At 38.9% G+C, this 20,134-nt stretch overlaps 2 protein-coding genes across 2 annotated transcripts; both read left to right on the top strand.

Moving 5' to 3' along the window:
* Window positions 1-11,713: 11,713 nt before the first annotated feature.
* Window positions 11,714-15,068, top strand: LOC125195974 (pentatricopeptide repeat-containing protein At5g06540-like). The gene is made up of 2 exons (XM_048094292.1): window positions 11,714-13,702; window positions 14,322-15,068. The coding sequence occupies exon 1, from the start codon at window positions 11,714-11,716 to the stop codon at window positions 13,220-13,222; it is 1,509 nt and encodes a 502-aa protein (XP_047950249.1). The 3' UTR covers window positions 13,223-13,702; window positions 14,322-15,068.
* LOC125195966 (probable pectinesterase 55) lies at window positions 13,691-19,713 on the top strand. The gene is made up of 7 exons (XM_048094281.1): window positions 13,691-13,702; window positions 14,338-14,515; window positions 16,838-16,973; window positions 17,758-17,914; window positions 17,978-18,190; window positions 18,974-19,218; window positions 19,551-19,713. Exons 1-7 carry the CDS (start codon window positions 13,691-13,693, stop codon window positions 19,711-19,713), a joined length of 1,104 nt encoding a protein of 367 aa, XP_047950238.1.
* The last annotated feature ends 421 nt before the right edge of the window (window positions 19,714-20,134 follow it).

Genomic DNA, 20,134 nt, shown 5'->3' with positions numbered 1-20,134 from the left:
CTAAAATTTGAGATTTGTAGTTGTAGGCCTAAACCATTAATTCCATCAAATTGCTTCGAATCTCCGACTCTAGTTGTTGATTCGTCAATAGCGTTTCAACGATTTCCACATCCTTCCCCATGATGCAAGGATTCGATAATCCATTCTACGAATTCAGCGGCTCACCCAAACACCTCGCCACCTCCTTCATCGACAGCCTCCTCTCTCTGCACGACCTCACACACTTCGCCGACACCATATTCCTCACTCTCGCATCCCTGGGCGCCGGAACCCTAGGATCGTACTCGCTCATGAATTTCTGCTTTCTTATCAGCGGAATCGCCCAATCCACCACCAACGGCGGCGAATTCACCATATCTAGCTCTGGCGGTCTGGAGAGCTAATCGGAGGTGGCGGGGCCAGGTTGGGGGGCGAGGATTGGTGTGGAGGAAGTTGTACAAAGTACCATTACTCATGAATTCGACTAGGAGGCGGCTGTCGTGGGAGTTGGTGGAGAAGTCGAGGAGGTTAACGAGGGAGGGGCTGTAGAGGGAGGAGAGGATGTCGATCTCATTGTCGAGGTCGTTTGCAGAGGGCTTGTTGGAGTCGGAGAAGTTGGCGGTGGCTAATTGGAGGTCTTTGTAGGTAAATGATTATTCTCAAAGAATTCTTGGGTCAGGTAAAATAGGAACAAAATTTTATCCGTGCACTGACCTAGGGGATCTTGAGAATACTCATCTGCAGGTGTAAATAGTTTAATCGCTTATTCTAAAAAAAAAAAAAATCAAAACAAAGAAAAAAATTAATCTTCCAAAAATATTTTCGAAACACCAAGCTCCTTAGGAAAATTGTTTTGTCATTCATAATCCTCGACCTGGTACTTTGGTGTTTCAACTTTATTTTTGTGTGGTATTGAGAATTGCATAGGGGAGACAAAATCTTGAAGCAAAACTTTTGGAGGGAAATTGGTTGCTTTTCAAATTTCAAAATCCGCCTCTTGAGGAGGCGTACAGTTGCTTACATCACCCTATAACCGTTCGCATGCCTTATATAAAAAAATTAAAAAAAATATAGTTTTCTTTTTCATTTCAAATCGAAATTCCAACCGACATTCTCTATCTCATCTCTCCCAAATACTCTCTCGCAATACCCAATTTCTCTCAAACCCTAACCCACGTTTTACCCTAGTCTTCGTGAAATCTGTGCAGAAAAGGCCATGGAGAAGGTACAAGCTACCACTTTAAGGATGGAAAACCCCACCACAAGGCCGCCTTCCGGCGATTCGTCTAAAAGGCCGACGGATCTGACGGCACAGCCACCGGTTCTTGTGCAAGTAACTTTTCCGATGCACGATATACAATCCGAGTGGCAGGCGTCCTCAGTTCTAGAACCCACCGCCGCAGAAGACCCTAATGAAGCCGCGTTCTTGAAGGAGTTGGAGGAAAGTTTGGCAGCAAGGAGGAAGCCAAAAGGATTTTTGGCCTATTTTCGGCGATGCATCAGGGAAAATCTGTCGGAGCCGCAGCCGCAGTGCCACAACCGCCAAAAAATCCTGAGGATATGATAAGGCTAATTTCATGCATCGGTTATGTGGTGAAAAACACTTTATTTTACTGTGTCTAACGCAGTTTTTAAGCCAGGTGTGTGAAGGAATCGCTAGATCCAGGAAGAGCTGGAGGCAATGGACTAGCGAAGGAAAGCGAAGGAAAGTGAGCAGAGTTGAAGAGAAAAATGGCTAGGCGAAGGAAGTCCAAAGCCGAGGGTAACGAAGACTATTCACACCCTGCTGGACCCACTTCTATGCCTATATAAAGAGGAGCATGCAACACACAAGAGAGATGATTTTTGCTCTCAGCTCACACACTCACACACACTTGGGAAAAAGGGGAATTCTGGGGTAGTTAGGGGTTCATCTTCGGAGAAAGTTAGTGGTAACACCGTCCTCACGGAGGGCGAAGATACAATCAGTTTACATTCAGTTTTTGCACTTTTATTCCGTCGAAGTTCAACGTTTTGGAAGTCGATTTGGTTGATGGTGTCACACCCCAACCCCTATGACTTATACACTTACTATAAATAAATTCAAAATTTAGAATAAACAATCCACACGTATTATATAATTTCAAAATCCAATGATGAGGAGGAGAAGGTTGACAAAACGCGTCAGCCGCCGACCCTTATAATAACTGTAACTCACATCAACCCACGCATCATTGATATCTTATTCCTGAAAAATATTAGTGGTTTATATGAGCCACAACTCAGTGTATATAAATCTTACCTTTAATTCCACAACCCAAACAATCAATTATATTCTTTAACCAATATATATAACAATTATCAACAAATATTAAAATATTTCCATATAAATATGCATATGTCACTCTGTTCAGTTTATTATTCTGTGATAGTTCAAGCATGGTATCTGCCCGGGATTTCCAATATGCCACTATGATTTGACCCGTAGGTCCCACTGTGAATTGACCAGTAGGTCCCAATATGATTTGACCCGAAGGTCCCATTATGATTGACCCGAAGGTCCCAATATGTCCACTATGATTTCAGATCCAAGACATGACTATCACAGATCCTCTTTAATCAAATGATTCAATTAATTCCAATACCATATGCAAAACATATCTATTGCACCAATCACATATCCACATCATATTTCACCATCAATATCAAATAACACATAATTATATCAGAGCCACATCATATAATTAAATTATTCACTTTATTTAACACCTAGCAAAGAAGCACATAAAACATGTAAAATTAAAAGTGTGATTTATACACACCTGGATAAAAACTGAACTCCTGATTCTAATCTACTAATTTACTCCTCGATCTTCAATCTATTTCCATCCCATTTGTTACATCTCTCGTTCGCTTTTTTTTAAGAACTTTTGTTTCTACCTCCACAAGAAAAATATCACTCGCATGAAAAATATCACTCACATGTATATGTATATAAGGTAAGTTTCTCTTCTGCCGACAAAATCTATATGACTAAAGCGGTGTAAAAATAATAATAATTATAACTTGGCTTATCTTTCCCTATGCTTATCACACGTGCACTACTAATGATATACTATTATTTTATTAACTAATAGGATAAATATAAGAAATTAAGATCATACTATTCCATGCACACATTCACGGTATTACACATGCACACACTTAAAATAAATAATTTAGTATTTAAAGTACACCTACACATACAATTTATATGTGTGTACGATATATAACTATTCAAATAAATATTATAATTATGCAATGATAAATAAAATTATATCAGGATACAAAATGATGCGAGTTTCGGGTTAGGGATGTTACAATTCTTCCTCTCTTTAACAATTTTGTCCGCAAAATTCATTTCTTCCTAACATCTGTTTCTGACTTACCATCTTTCTGATGGTGAAAAACATTACTAAATTATAATCATGTCTCCATAAAGGATAGAATACCATATAATCGTGCTGCATCTTTCGCGTACTTTTCAGCTAAGTGATATAACAAAGAAATCCAACGTATAGGTAAGAAATATGCTAACTTGGTCAGTTTTTCTACAATCGTCCACATAATATCATACGGCCCAATATAACGAGGACTCATCTTACTTTTTTGCTCGAATCGCATGACTCCTTTCAGAGGTGAAACTCACAAAAAGACCATATTAAGACTGAGATAGTAAACCGCAGATCTCTGTCGATATATAAGATAACCATATAAGCGTTCCTACAGATAATGATGCCAAATCTTCAAAGAAAAATAATGTCGCTAATAACAGATTTTGATCAGAATAAAAATCTTAATGGTTGGAGAAGATGATGTCGCTGTTAGTTAGTACTTTAGTTAGTTGTTGTCCAGCTTTTCATCCGTATTTTACCTTTTCAGAAAATGGTCCCCACCGTCAGTTGTTTTCCCAGGTCTAGGTAATTTAGAGGATAGTTTCTTAGATCTAGTGATTGTCCCGCTCGTTCCAGTTTATATGCATGATATATGTTCTGCCTAGATCTAGATGTTAGAGTATCATGCTCAATTACCAAGTTTAGTTTAATTTCCTCAACCCAAAAAAATTGCGTGGCAGCAGCCAACCAAAAATAGTTCCCAAGTCCTTGAATCTTTTTATTGCGCATTCATCTTTGTGGGATCGATCCCTACTTCCCTGTGCTAATTTTAGTATACGTGGTTGAGGGTTTTGAAGAGGTATTCTGTGTGTCCGACGACCGAGATCTTCCAACGATCCGTGAGTTCCTAGACCCTGTGATCTAGTGGATTCGCTGGACCTAGGAAGCTTGATATTACTTACTGTGCACACGGTCTAAACCTAGTAGCTTCAGGATACAACAGCCAAACCCTCGATTCCACACTCGGAGGAAACCCATGCCTTAATTGCAGAGTCTACCCAAGATCAACCACATGCAGAAACTGGGCCGAGCCTCAACATAGAAGAGCACGAGGGCGTTGGTGGACTTGAGGTGGAGCAGGAGGGCGTTAGTGGTTTTGCGGAGGAGCTTGACGGAATGACGGTGGACGATTTTGGGAATGAGGATGCGAGGGAAGGTAAAATTTCTGTGGAAAAGTCTGTTGAGGGGGAAACCCCTATTTTAAAATCTACTGTGGGGGAAACCCCAAGGAGTGCCGAGGGGGTGACCCCAAGTATGTATATTGAGGGGGGGACCCCGTTTGAATCTGTTGTGGGGGCAACCCCGAGATTGTTTGCTGAGGGGGAAACCCCAAAACTCACTGAGGAGGAGACTCCGAAACTATCTAAGGGGGAAACCCCGTCTATGTTTGCTGAGGGAGAAATCCCTGAAAAGTCTGTGGGGGATGAGGTCCCCGTTATTGCTGAAGAACAGGAGCCCATGGAAGAAGGGCCACGTGAGATTGTGTATCTGGTCAATGTGCCAGAGGGAGAAGACTCGCCGATCAATCTAAGGGAGTCAAGAAGAGTGGCGCGAAGGAGCGTACTAGACGTGGTAGATGATGGCAACCAGTCTAGGGGATCAGGATTCCTTGCCCCAGGGGCAGGGAGTGTACAGGAAGGGGAAATGCCTGGGTCAGAAGAGGAGGTAGATACTGCGGAGGAGCGCCGCATGGCAATGGAGCGTAAGAGAAAGGGCAAGAAGGTGGCCACTCCTCGGGTAAGGAAGTCGCAGAGAATCTCTTCCGTCAGGGAAGCAGTGACGCCGCCCCGTGCACCATCTAAAACTCCTGGACCCGGTCATTCAAATGCAGAAAGTGAATCAGAGGAGGAGTCGGAGGAAGAAGAAGTCCCCAATTACAAGCGGATCGAAGTCTGGGTCACCAAGAAACTGTTGGGATCCATGGCTAAGTTTGACGACGCCAGGAGAGCACAGACTTACAAGAAAAGGAGCGCGGTTGGGAAGTTGGCTAAATCTGGCAAGCGTTATGATCCAGAGTCTTTAAGGCAAATTGAGTCAGAGGAAGAGTTCCTCGGCCATATCAAGGACATCGGTTTCGAGTGGTTACTTAAACACAGCGAGCACGAGGTACATGTGGTCACGACAAGGGAATTCTTCTCCACGTTCCGCTTCAAGGCAACCACCGACCAAGAAGCCGATTCGATTTCCTTCCGCCTATTCAATATCGAGCATTTGATGAGTGTCCGAGAATGGTCTCTCCGCCTGGGATCGTTTACTACTGCAGAGGACGAAGAGGGTATATGGGATGACAGGATGTTTGGCCCACCAAGGAACACTGATGCACTATTTATTAGCACTAAAAATACCTGCAAGTATACAGAGTATATATAGTATAGCTAAAGGTCAGTACCGGATATCGAACACGGGGAAGGCAAACACAAAGTGTCTATCCTTTACTAAGACTCAATTACTATCTGGAAGAACATAAGGTTTTGGAAAACTTTGAAAACATAAAATAATAGAAAGCAATTAACAACTAAATGCGAATAAAACACAGAGACAATCGATAGAGATAAGGGAATCCCAGGGATGTGCGTTCACAGTTATGGTTATACAAATTGTGAACTACAATACCCTAGCACAGTTATTACTTTGATAGGACGAGTCACCTAGCTTATGCTCATGCGATGCAAACGTTGATTACAAGAATAGGGTTGTCAATCCTAACACGTAACTCCAAATAGCTCCTATGACTGTTGAAAAGTCCTCACTCTCAATTAACAGTGCCGTTTTAAGGGAAGCTAACTGTAGCGTCTACTAAGTGGATCTAACTCGCTAGAACTCTCTCACAGTTATGAAGCAAGTTATATTAAATCATACACGATTGTGTCACTCAATCATGAAGTATCAAGATTAACTTAGGGAAGAAACTAAGTAAAAACAAAACGAATATTAAATAGAAAATTGGAGTTGTATAACCAAAGTCGTTACTAACACATCCCTAGAATCCTATGAGTTTAGTTACACATGATGAAATAAGCTAAACACATAGATTGAAGGGAAAACAATTGGAACATAAAACTAAAGCAAATAAAACCCGTAGGTTGAATCCTTGTCGTTCTTGATGTTCTTGAAATCCTTCTCTAACTCCTTGCACAAGTGAAATACTCTAGCTTTTGATCTCTATGAATTATTTTACAAGTAGAAGCTCACTCTTTTTCATGAAGCTTGAGGTCTTATTTATAGGGGAAAGCCAGTCCTTGTTGTAGAAGGAAAAGATCTTCATAATATGGCAAATCTTGGAGCAAATCTAGGGCATCTCGGATTCGCCGCCTTTCTCCAGCGGGCCGCCCACCTTGGCCGGCGGTCGCCGCGTTGGAGTCCAGAGAGTCTGTTTCTCCGGTGGCGGACTGCCGCATGACTTCCGGCGGTCGCCGAGCGAGACTTCTCTTCCAAGCGTATTTTTCTCGAGGCGGACTGCTGCATTGCTCTCTGCCCGCCGGGCGCCGGCGGTTGCCGCACACCTCTGCGGCGGTCGGCGGTCGCCGTCTCGACTCCAGATTTCCGGACTTTGCGTTTTGGCTCCCTTTTTTGGCTCAATTATGCACATTTCTCACAAAACACGTCAAAATACCAAAATAGACAAAATACGCAAATAATGGACATGTAGAGTGACTTTGACATAAAAAAATGGACCAAATAATGGCCTTAAAATAGTGCAAAATCCGAGCGTATCAAACACGGCCGAATTCGCACCGCAGACTGCATGGGAGTCTGTCACACACGCCAGGAGCGGAACCTTGAAGACCAGTGTGTTGAATGGAATCCATATTACAGATCACCTCCTCCGGTTTGCGCAAGAATTCATTGGTTACAACTTGATGGGCACGACCAGTTCAAGCCTCACCACCACCGAGCTGTATTTCACATGGTGCATGTCGAAGCGCATCAAAGTCCACCTTGGCTATTGGTTGGCCTAAGCCTGCCACCAAATGACAGCCAACCCTTCCCGCCATATGTATACCTGCCATCTCATGGGCACCTATATTGAGCGGAACTTTGTGATGAAAATTGGGAAGGCAGAGCCCAGTGTGACGATGTGCGAGCCCCCAGAGCTGTTCAGTCTGGAATATTTCTTTAATAAGGGGCTCCTATACATGGAAGGGAATGAGGTGTGCTTCTACAACGTGGGAGCAGCTGTGGATAAGGTGAAGCGGAAACCAGAGGAAGAGGTGGTGAGTGCCGATGTGGAGGAACTAAGGAAGGAGGTCGCCGTGATGTGTGAAGAATTAGGCGGGGATAAAAGGGAGTTGCAGGCTATCAGAGTAAGTATCGATGTCCTGGCCGAGAGATCGTCAGCTCGGAACGAAAGGATGACCGACACGGTCAAATTAATGAAAAGGATGGCAGAATGGCTGGAGGAGAAGGTTTCCCAGACCCAGTCTAAGCCCTTGGTAGCCCCTCTTGCATCGCCGTCCCTTGCGTTAGTCTCTGCGAAGAAACCCCTGTGCAAACAAACCATGATAGCTGAAGAAGAAGCGCCAGCGTTGCCGGCTAAAAAGAAGTTGAAGTTGAACCGCCCCAACGTACCATCCAGGTCTAGCTCCCAAGGGGGCCAGACACAGAATTGATACCCCCGTTGACCAAGTAAATTTTACAATTCAGTTTTTTATTTTATTTTATTTTCTTTCTTTTGTATTACTGTGTTTTATTTGTGCTGAGAATGTTTTAGTTGTTGTTGTGTGCATTCTCCCACTTAGCCCAATCCTTGGTCTAAGTGTGAGAAGTTTTTGTTTAGGTTGAGCATGCTGTTTTTCCATTATATTTTCGCTTTCTCCCACTTAGCCCAATTCTTGGTCTAAGTGTGAGAAATTTATGTGTATACTCAAACTTGATGTTCTTTTTTTATAGTTTTTACTGTGTGTACCAACATAAATCTGGTTGAATCTGGGTGATCGGAGATGGAATTTGCTGTGGTATGTTGTGGATGCCTTGGATCCGGAGTGGATGAAGCGTCCAGAGTTTAGATCTGTTCATGTTTGCATGGTTTGATGTTTAATTTCTGTTTTCGCTTTCACCTCGTCTAGAGATAGTAGATCTGCTTGAGTTTCAGCAGTTAATTGGAGTAATCAGTTTGATTTAGCTTGCTCTGTTTTCATTTCGTGTTTTGCTCTGTATTTCCTCTGCATTTCGTGATCAAGGTTTTTGAGAAGATGAAGTCATTGTTATTTAAGCCTTTAGTTAGTTGATCTGCAGCTTTTCGTTCGTACTTTGCTAATTTTGGGAAATGGTCCCCACGATTTATCCTTCCTCTGTCTAGGTTAGTTTTAGGAAGTCGTTTACCAAGTCTAGTATTGTTTCCACTCTGGTAAATTTGAGTACGTCTTGTTTTCGTCATGCATGTTCCGTTATTCCTGCCTATATCTAGCTGTTAGGATAGAGCATTTTGTTTCCCCAGTCTAGTACTCCCTCCGTCCCGGCTAAGATGACACATTGCTTAGTCGGCACGGGATTTTAGGAGTTATTAGTTAAAGTGTTTAATTGGAGAGAGAGAAGATGAGAGTAAGTATTAAAGTAGAGAGATAAAGAAAGATGAATATTTTAATAGGAGTGAGAAAAAGTGGTTGAGTGTAGTAATTGGAGAGAGAAAGTTACCAAAAAAGGAAATGTGTCATCTTAGTTGGGACAAACTAAAAAGGAAAACGTGTCATCTTAAGCGGAGCGGAGGGAGTAGTTAAATCTCAACCCCAAAAATGCGTGGCAGCAGCCAAAAACAGTGTCCAGGTCTCCTTACATGTTTACTTACGCCTCCATCTCTGTGGGATTCGATCCCTACTTCCTTGTACTAATCTTTTTAGCATAGCGGGTTGAGGGTTTTGAAAAAGCAAGGGGTAAGATTGTGTGCACCAACGACCAAGGTTTCGAGGGTTCCTTGAGTTCCTAGGCCCTGTGATCTATCGGATTCTCTGGATCTGAGAAGTCCGATTTTATTTTTGCCCTACACGTCTCGCTCTTACGCTCTTTTCAGTGATGTATGACTGTACTATGTTTACTGCTTAGTTAAGAATTCAACTCAATTCATAATGATGGACAAAAAGAATGCAGAAACTTAAAATAAGGATGCCCAGACATTACATTAGGATTCAAGGATTGTACATATTTGAAAAGTTACCAGCAAACTGATACCCATGAAAATTTAGCATCAAACTCTCTAGAGTGCCTATTTTATGGAGAGTTTCTCTTTAATTTCTCAAGCAATCAGGAAGAGTTACTAAGGAGATATTATAGTATTGAAAGAATGAAGAAGAAAGTTTTCCATGATGAATGTTTTTCAAATATCAATACGAAGTAAAAGAACACTAATCAGTATCCTTTATCCATCACACTAATGAAGTAAAAGCATGCTAATCAATTTTTTTTATCACATTCTTCACGGTTTATCCAAAGAAATGCAAGCAAATAACATAGCAACAATATAAGATATCAAAGATTGATTAAAATACCTCAAAAAAATTACTACTCCCTTCGTCCCATAAAAGATGTCACACTTGTGGGACGACACGAGATTTTAGGAGGTTTTGTTTTGTGTGTTAAATAGAGAGAGAAAATATAATTTTTATATTAATGTGAGAGAGAACTTTTTCCAAAAATAAAAATGTGACATCTTTTATGGGACAAACAAAAAGGGAAAGTGTGACATCTACTATTGACAGAAGGAGTATTAAACAATTGCCAAACAAATTATATTTGAAACGCAAGAAACATAGAAAGTTCAAATGACTATATGTCAAAGGTCCAGTTTGTTGCTTGATAATTGAAATTTTTCCCAAACAATCAGTTCTAACTTCACCACGAGCTCTTGAATTGATCATGACGCCACTCATTGCTCTTTTTTTTGAACGATTCTTATCAGTTTGACCAACTTTGAAGAATACAAATTGTTTCCAAACAAGCTCATTGTTTTTCTTGTTCTTTTTGCTACTACATGATCTTGCGCTAAAACCAGCATCCCGTATATACTGATTGTAGAATGCAAACGCATCATCTACGGTTGCAAATCTCATTACAATTGCCGGCTTTCGATCATTTGCAACTTGAGGGATATATAGATCATCGTTCGTATTTTCCCTAAAAGAGTTGATATCCGCTTCATCATTCTTTGTAGGTAAATAAATTGTGCAACTTAGTTTCTCAGAATGCATTGAGATAATAACATTCTATAAAATATACTCCCTCCGTCCCGCTTAAGATGACACGTTTTCCTTTTTAGTTTGTCCCAACTAAGATGACACATTTCCTTTTTTGGAAACTTTCTCTCTCCAATTAATACACTCAACCACTTTTTCTCACCCCTATTAAAATATTCACCTTTCTTTCTCTCTCTATTTTAATACTTCCACCCACCTTTTCTCTCTCCAATTAAACACATTAACCAATTACTCCTAAAATCCCGTGCCGGCTAAGGAATGTGTCATCTTAGCCGGAACGGAGGGAATAATCTACATAAAAAAATATAAAAAGTTGTACAATTAATAAAGAAGAAATGAAAGGCTAAAGTAATTACATGAGCATCTTCTTCCATAACTGCATGATATCAAATCAAGAGATAGAGCAGTATTAGTAACTTAAACAAAAAAAACTAATGTCTGTAATTTCTTGATCCAATAAAGAAAAACAAGTCATGTGGCCTTTACTCGTTTATATATGTGAATTTCAAAACCAGAGCTAGTGCAAATTTGACTAACTAATTCTTGACGAGGAAGATTTGAGAAAATTCTTGGAGTGGACGTCGAAAATTTGACATAAATGATCAACAATGTAATCTCAATTTTTTTAGAAAAAAGGCGTAGGGAGCATAATTCTCGTTGAAAAGGTAAATATTAACGTACTGTGAATCTAAGATCTATATTGCGCTAAAGGAGAGTAGACAGAATTTTATATAAAAAAAAAAAAAAAAAATTGTTGACCTGACTGGCGCTCATTCTCCCTCACAAATTGTCCCTTATTTAAAATTATATAGCTTTAATATTAAATACGAAATAAAAAAATTAAATATAACTTTTAAATAATTTTAATATACTACTCCCTCAATTCCATAGCAATAGAGTCATTTTGTCATTTTGGTACGTTCTATAGTAATAGAGTCATTTCCCTTTATAGTAAAAGTAATATATTTTTCCACACCTACTTTACTCTCTCTTACCTTTTTTCTCTCTTTATCTCTCTACCTTTTTCATTTTTCACTTTATTCTTTCTTTACTTAACTCACTTAACACAATTTTTTCTTACGGAGGGAATATTAAAGAGAGCATATGTTTCTCAAATTCAGTTTAGTTGTGCTGATGTCCAAATATTTCTCCCACGATTTGAAATCAATTCAGCGAGCCCTCTTAGTCTTGTATCACCAATGCTCAATTCCTCAACTCAAGCAAATCCACTCCAATTTAACCGTCACCGGCGCAATCCGCTGCTCCTCTTTCTTCAGAAAACTCATTGCTCGTTTCGCGATTCTCGATTTCTCTCATGCGGTGGCCCTGTTGCGCGTCTCTCCTCATCTCTCCGCATCCGGGTGGAACACTGCCATCAGCGCTTCATCCCAAAATCACCCCCCAGGAAACGCGTTCCTCCTCTTCAAACACATGATCCATCACGGCTTCTCACCCGATAATTACACATTCTCCTTTATTTTCCGTGCCTGCGCTCAGTTTTCCGACGTTGTTCCGGCGTTGATGTGCCACACCTTAGTGATAAAATTGGGCTGGGAGCGTCACGATTACGTGCAAAACGGGTTGGTGCATTGCTACGCTAGCTCTGAGTCCATTGAATTTGCGCGGAAGGTGTTTGATGAAAGTCCTGATCGGGATGTAATCACTTGGACTGCGCTCATCAATGGCTATCTAAAGAGGGGTGAGCTCAGGCACGCGCGGGAGCTGTTCGATGAAATGCCTCACAGAAATGCGGCTTCTTGGAGCTCCATGATAAATGGGTATGCACAAATGGGGATGTTTGTGGAGTCCTTGCAAACTTTCAGTGCAATGCTGATTTCCGGAACACAGCCTAATTATTCTGCGATAGTCGGAGCGCTCTCGGCCTGCTCGTATCTCGGTGCACTGGCGCAGGGCGTGTGGATTCACGCGTACATCGATAGGAGAGACATGGAGTTGGATGGAGTGTTGGGGACAGCACTAGTCGATATGTACGCAAAATGTGGATGTATCGGCATGGCTCGTGATGTCTTCGACAAGATTCCATACCGAGACGTATTTGCTTATACCTCTTTGATCTCTGGATTGGCTGATCACGGGGAAAGCAACGATGCTCTGGAGGTGTTCAGAAGAATGGAGGACGAGGGACATCGTCCAAATGAAGTGACGTTCGTATGCGTGCTGTGTGCGTGCAGCAGAGCTGGTTTGGTGGAAGAAGGGTTGAGGATTTTCAAGAGAATGAAAGATGTGTACGGGATCGAGGCGAGGCAGAAGCATTACGGCTGTTTGGTGGATCTTTTGGGACGAGCGGGGATGGTGGATGAGGCGGAGAAGGTGGTGGCGGATGTGTGGAGCGAGGGGGACGTGTGCATGGTAGGAGCGCTAGTGAACGCGTGGAGGGTTCATGGTGGTTCGAGTTTGGAGAAGGCGTTGGTTGTTGATGGGCTGAGTGAGCAGAGCGGGACTGGTGTTCTTGTTTCGAATATATATGCATCTTTGAATAAATGGGAAGATGTGGAGAGAGTGAGGAAGGATATGGCGGAGAGAAAGGTGAAGAAGATTGGTGGATGTAGCTTGGTTGAATTGGATGGTGTGGTGTTGGAGTTTGGTACTGGAGATACCTCTGCTATGTTTTCAACCTCTTAAAATGTAATTGTAGTAAAATACTAATGTCAGTAGAGATTTTTTTTAATCAGTAACATAAATCTTTCTCTGATTTTGAAATTGTTTTTAAGGGTGTGTTTGGGAACATGGAATTGGATGTGTGGAATTGGAATTGGAGCCTTCAATTCCAAATCCAATGTTTGGCACCACAAAAATGTTTGGATTTGGAATTGAATTCTTCCAATTCCACAATTCTAATTCCATGAAATCACAAAAGAATTCTAATTCCAATTCCATAAATTCCATGTAAAAACGGGTTGGAATTAAAAAAACGCGGACCCTAATGGGTCAAAATAGAAACGGGTCATATAAAAACTGAAATATGCAGCACTTTTTCGTTTCTCTCTCCTCGCGTCTTTTTCCTCTCTCCGGCTCTTCGCGTGCCCTAGCTCTTTCTCTCTGCAATTGCGCCGTGCCGTGCCCTAGCCGCTTCATCTGTGTGATCGATTGATGGATAATCAGGTGAAGAATCAAATTCCTTATCATCAATTTGATTAGTTTTGTTTCGTATGTGATGGAAAGCCACGGTGAAGTTCTTAATTTTTTGTTTGAGTTTATTTGAAATTTTGTTGTTACGAATTAATTTTACTTGCTCATCCTCCGATTCTTGCTTCGATTAAGATTAATTGTTGCTAAATGCCAACCCTTGTTTCCCTAGATTTTTTTCGTGCATTGGTTGTCTATCTTGAATTTGTGCGTTTATTAAGTGCTTTTCCTTCCTTTTTCTGCTGCCATTGTTGTGGTTAGTGCTTACTATCGTCCATCCGCACTTCATTTTGGTTAATTTTTGTTCGTTTGTGATCTTAAAGTTTTCGTAAATTCATCCGGTCTACGGAACTTCAATTTCGAAGTTAGATGTTGTCAGTACACTGTTTTTTTTTTGTCTGTGATTTGTGTTGGATCTTTCTCAGAGATTGGGTTTATCGATTCTGATCTTATATGGTATTCTAATCTGATCCTCATTTCTGGTTAATTTTTAAGCATCCCAATGGTACTATTTGTTTGTTGTATATAGTAGTACTTGTATAATTTGGTTTTCAATGAATGATAATGTTGTTTTCTTATAAATGTGTTTCTATAGTTTCGCTGAATGATAGCTTGCGGCGTGCAGCAAAGAACTAGTGCCACTGGTGGATCATCTTGAAGAGGTTCTTGGTAGTAATCATGTTAGGAGGAGTAAGTTATGGAATAATGGAAGTTGGTTTGTGCTGATAGAGCACGAGAGGAAGAGGCCGTGCTGCGTGATGGAGTGCCAGAAGTTGTTCGTTGATGAGTGTATGCGCACACTGCACAGAGTGAGGGTCTCTCTCTGAGAGTGGTGGTGCAGGTCCTCTTCTCTGAGCAGTTTAAGATAAGCAATCCGGTTTCCATGAAAGAGGGTGGGGAGTCACTGTACCAGCCCATGGTGCCAAACCGGAAGACATTTTTGGAGGGAACTCCTCAATCATTTCAAGAAGGATAGACAACGGCAAAGAAGGACATCAACACTCTCAAGTTCAAGCTGGAGACTGTCAAGACCAAGTATTTGGAGCTTCAGAACGACATGGAGACATTGCAACGTGACTTCAACAAGCTGACCAAGCCCAAGCAGACGTCGGCATGAACATCCGGATGGACAAAATTCAACAAAAGCTTACGAAGATGGCAGACGGCAATGACAAAGGATCCCAACTGCCAACTACTAGAAGATGGAGAAACTCCATTCCTTGAATTGCTTTGCTAGTGCTGCTGCTGTTATTTCTACATGTGATTTCTGTTTAGACTGCTTAGAGATGCAATATTGACATGATTTTCATTGTTGATAATAGAAATTAATTATCATTGCTTAGTTATTTTTTTACTTATATAATAAAAACTTTTGAATTTTAGAATATGAAAAAAAAGTAAAAATATGTTATTTATTAAAAAGTAACTATTCTAAAAAGTTTATTTTAAAAAAATTGAATTTTAAATTGAATTCTAGTTCAATTCCAATTCCTTTGTTTTGAGTTACCAAACAAAGGATTTGGAATTATAATACAATTCCGTGTCAATTCTATAACTATACCAAACAAAGGATTTGGAATATAATTCAATTCTTTCCAATTCAATTCCATAGAATTTCAATTCCAATTCAATTCCAATTCAATTCCAATTCCGTTTCCTAAACGGAACCTAATAGAAATTTTAATATAGATTAATTAACCCACCCACTTGGTGGGTTAATTTAAACATCAAACATAAAAAATGGGGCTGGCCCGAAAACTAACACATGCTAAATACATATTTTAATTTATATACCGAACAGCAACTAGACCTAGGAAAGTATTACTCCTAACATAACTACCAAACGGGTATTACGTCATATATATTATGTCTAAAATTCATTTTCCTTTAATAATGACGTGTATTAAGCCTTTAATCTACCGAAAATTTCGGTTGATTTTTTTTCATATTGAATTTTCAGTAAGATATATGGTATAGTTGTTTTAGTAAGGTTTAATATAGGGCTGCAATTTTTGACATGATACGATAATCCAACACGAATCCACACGAAATTATTGGGTTGGGTAAAGCCTTATTGGGTTGACCCGTTAAGAACGTGATAATTCCGGGTTTGGTTCGGGTTGGATGAGGGTTGGGTCGACTTACCCATTAAGAAATAATATTATTATTTATAAAAATATATTTTACTTTAATTTGTTAGTTTCTTACAAATCAGATTTTAATCGTACAAAATAGATTTTAATTGTGTAAATTATGTTGAAAAATAAGGTTTAATAGTGTAATATTAGATTTAATCGTGTAATATCAAGTCGTAATGGTGTAATATCAGATTCGGGTCGTTATCGTGTCCTGTCAACCCAAATTATATGGTGTCATTAACGGGTTCGTGTCAGATGCGGGTCGTGTTCGGGTTTGAAGGTAGCAGGTTGGGTTAGTGTTCGAGTTTAGAGTTTTCTTAACAGTTCGGGTTATGCCTTATTGGGTTGGGTCGATAGTAGGTTGACCCGATAACGACCCAATCTGCATGATTTGCTACCCCTAGTTTAGTATTAGGAATTGGAATTTACCTATTCTTGACGGTAATAATATAATCAAGTTCCCTCAAAAAATATCATCAAGTAAATCAGGAAATATAATTTACCTGGAAAAATATACATTTTAATTATATTTTATATGTAATTTTTTAACATATCGGTCCTAACGCTAAAATTGACCAAACTACGCCAATCTAGGTAAAAAATCTTCAAATTTATTGATGTTAATTTTTTATACCATAATAATTTGCTTAAACAATGTTAAATTTTTAAGGTCCAAAGTAAATAAACCAACCTAATATTGAAGATTTGCTGCATTTGCACGTAGAATAACGAAGTTTCATTATCTTTTCCTTTTTAACAAAATATAAGCCATAATTAAATTACGAAATGTAAGGGTAGCTGAAATAAGAAATGGATTCATTACCAAAAGGGAAAAGAAACGGATATATAATAGGATCAATATTCTCATTTATACTTGGCAATAACCTTCAAATTTTTCTCGCCAATATTTAAAGTAAAATGGCGACTCCTCTGCAAAATATATTGGTATTTATTGTTTTGGCATTTTCTTTAGGTTTTACAAGTGAATTAGAAGCTGCCAAAATAGTGTATGTGCCATGGAGCTTCTCTACTGTTCAAGCAGCCATTGATTCTGTGCCATCAAACAATAATAATTGGATCGTCATCGATATCAAGGCTGGGATTTACAAGTACTTTCTTTTCTCAATTTGCGTTTTTAATTATTAATTGTATTTGTGTTCTTCTCCTTTTAATGATTTTTCATCTTTTATTCCATGGTTTCTTGTTTAGGTTAATGTGTTATATTGGTGCTAGGGATAGAGCTAGGCTTTGATATTCGAAAATATAATTCCGTCCATCGAATTAGTACTCTCTCCGTCCCAAGAAAGATGACCCCTTCCTTGTGTGTCATGGGATTATATGCAATTTTAGTATTAAGTGGAAAGAGTAAGGTAAAAGAGAGAGAAAAGTATAGATAAATGGGCATCTATTTTTAGGAATGAATCATCTTGATTGAGACAGACTAAAAAGAAAAGTTATCATTTTCGGTAGGACGAAAATAAAATTGTAATTTTGTCCACCAATAGTTACAATCGTATCTCCATATGCAATATGCAATGGACGCAGAAATTTGTTTCTGGTAGGGCCTACATATATATTCTGAATTTTGATTTTAAAGTTTTGAAAATAATTTTCATATATATTCTTTTGATGATACATTTTTGCACGACAATTCACATAAAATACTGGAAATTTAACAATGTAATGCTAGTAAAAAAATGAGCTTGATAAGGGCTTAAGCCCCTCGTTATCACCACGTGTGTTCGCCAATGCATATGTATATATATCAAGAAATTAGAACTAATTAAAATCACTGTATTACTAAAAACACGTAGAATATCAAGCAAGGTTTACCAAGCATTTCTCTATTCTCCAATAAAATTCATTGTGTGTAAGTGTGTGTTATGTGTGCAGTGAGAAGGTGACAATCCCTTCAGACAAGCCATTTATTCATCTAAAAGGAGAATATGGAAAAACTTCAATTGTTTGGGGTGCAATCGACTCTATATTCGATTCTGCAACTTTTGATTCCTTGGCTGATAATATTCTTGTAACGGGTATCAATTTTGTGGTAAGAATAGGAATTTAATTTATTTCAAATTTGTTACTAGTGAATGACTATTCTATTCAACAGAACTCCTACGATTGTCCATTGAGAAAGGGCGGGAATCCGGCGAAGATAGCGTTGGCGGCGAGGATCGCCGGCGACAAATCGGCTTTTTATGATTGTAGTTTTTCAGGGTTTCAAGATACATTGTACGATTACGATGGCCGGCATTATTTCAAGAGATGCAACATCACCGGAGGTGTTGATTTTATATTTGGGAATGGACGATCTTTATATGAGGTACCAAACCAAATTCTAAATTTTTATTTAATTTTTTGCTTGATTGAGTTTTTTTTCTTTAATGAAGTATATACATGCATGATGATTTTACTTTTCTAAATTGTCGAATTTGTTAAAAATTATCTTCATTCTTTACTAGATTGAACCTACTAAAGACCAAATTGTTAGAGATCATATATACCAATAGTGTGCTTGTTTGGTAGCTTAGATAACTCAAAATGTACTCCCTCTGTCCCATTAAATATGCAACATTTGGGAATCGGCACGGGTTTTTATGTAGTATTGTTTTGTGAGTTAATGAAGATAGAGTAAAATAAGAGAGATGAAAAAGTAGAGATAAAGATGTTTTCATTTTATGAAATGTTTCATTTTTAATGGGACAAACTAAAAAGGAAACATTTCATTTCTAACGGGACAGAGGGAGTATGAGTTATCTGGGTTTATTGAAGTGTTTGGTAGATAAGATGGTTTATCTATATGGCCCATGTTTGGCTCTTAGGCCCATTGCAGCCTACCAAAGCCGGTAATAAATTAATTCACTTGTCTAGTTAATTCATTAGCCGAAAAGGATGGCTTAACATCTCATAATTTTTATCTTGATTCTCATCTTAAAGTTCATCTCTCTTTAACTATCGTGTGTTATCTTAACATGTCTAACAAATTAGCATAAAGAATGCCCCTTCCAATTTCTTTTTTTTTTCTATTGTCAAATTTGTTAGAAAATTATATCCAAACATTATACACTAGTAGGACTAGTTAATGATATGTTTCCCATTGCTGTAGGACTGCACCATATCAGTGGATCCTGATTCACAGCTAGATGACAACTTTGTAGGTTACATCACTGCTCAAGGAAGAGAAAATCCAAATGATAATACTGGTTTTGTTTTCAAATATTGCAATGTGATTGGAAATGCCAAGGTGTATCTTGGGAGAGCTTGGAGGCCTTATTCCAGAGTCATATTCTACTACTCGTATCTCTCAGATATCATCCTTCCTCAAGGATGGGATTCTTGGAATAATGATGTGTAAGTACTTTTCCTCAATTTCCTATCATTCAAAATTCCTAGATATTCAAAATAACGATGTTGAACATGCTAACTCTTCAAATACACAATTATATATACATATTGTTTTTTGGTTTCGGCTTTGTTGCTTTTGTACTTGCTGTATGTCGTGGCTTTGTTGAGTTAAGGTGTGCTCTGTTTTGCTATATCATTTCTTTGTTTTGCTAACGGTGTTGCTGGTGTGCCTTCTTTCTCCTTGGTTGAATTTTTGCTCACTATTGATTTCATGTTCGTGCATTTTGTATGAAATATGTGACATTTTTTCAATTCCATTATTGTTGTATGTGATGCAGATATAAGTTAACCTTCGTTGAGGAACAATGCCGTGGATTAGGTTCGGACAAGTCGAGCCGAGTGAAGTGGGAGAAAACATTAGGCCAAGGGGAGTTGCAATATCTAACAAGCATTTCTTACATTGATAATGAAGGATGGCTGTCCAAACTACCTTCTTATTAACTGATTAATTAATTTTAAGAATTTCTAACAGTTCATTAGACTTAGGTAGGTTGTGTTTTTGAGACTTTAGTTCCCAATGAATTTTTAATATTGTGGGTAGCACTTGGATATAGGAGTAATCCTATTTCAAGTGCACTACATTAGTACCATGTTTTCACCCTGTTTTCACCCTATTTTCACATATTTGTCATTAGAGGGCATATGAGTTTGTTACTATACTTTATTATTCAAAATGTATTTTTTCACCCTCTTTTCACATATATATTTGTTCTTTGATATTTCACAACAATAACCCTTATAACTACATTTTATAGTGGTGTTTCACAGGCAATTAATTTGTATAGTGTGTGGTAACTGGTAATTATATCATTCATACAAAATGTTTTACCATTATTTCAAACTAATCCAAAATATTTTAATT

The sequence above is a fragment of the Salvia hispanica genome, chromosome 1, assembly GCF_023119035.1.
Source record: "Salvia hispanica cultivar TCC Black 2014 chromosome 1, UniMelb_Shisp_WGS_1.0, whole genome shotgun sequence".
Classification (NCBI taxonomy): domain Eukaryota; kingdom Viridiplantae; phylum Streptophyta; class Magnoliopsida; order Lamiales; family Lamiaceae; genus Salvia; species Salvia hispanica.
This window is presented reverse-complemented; position numbering and strand designations above follow the sequence as displayed.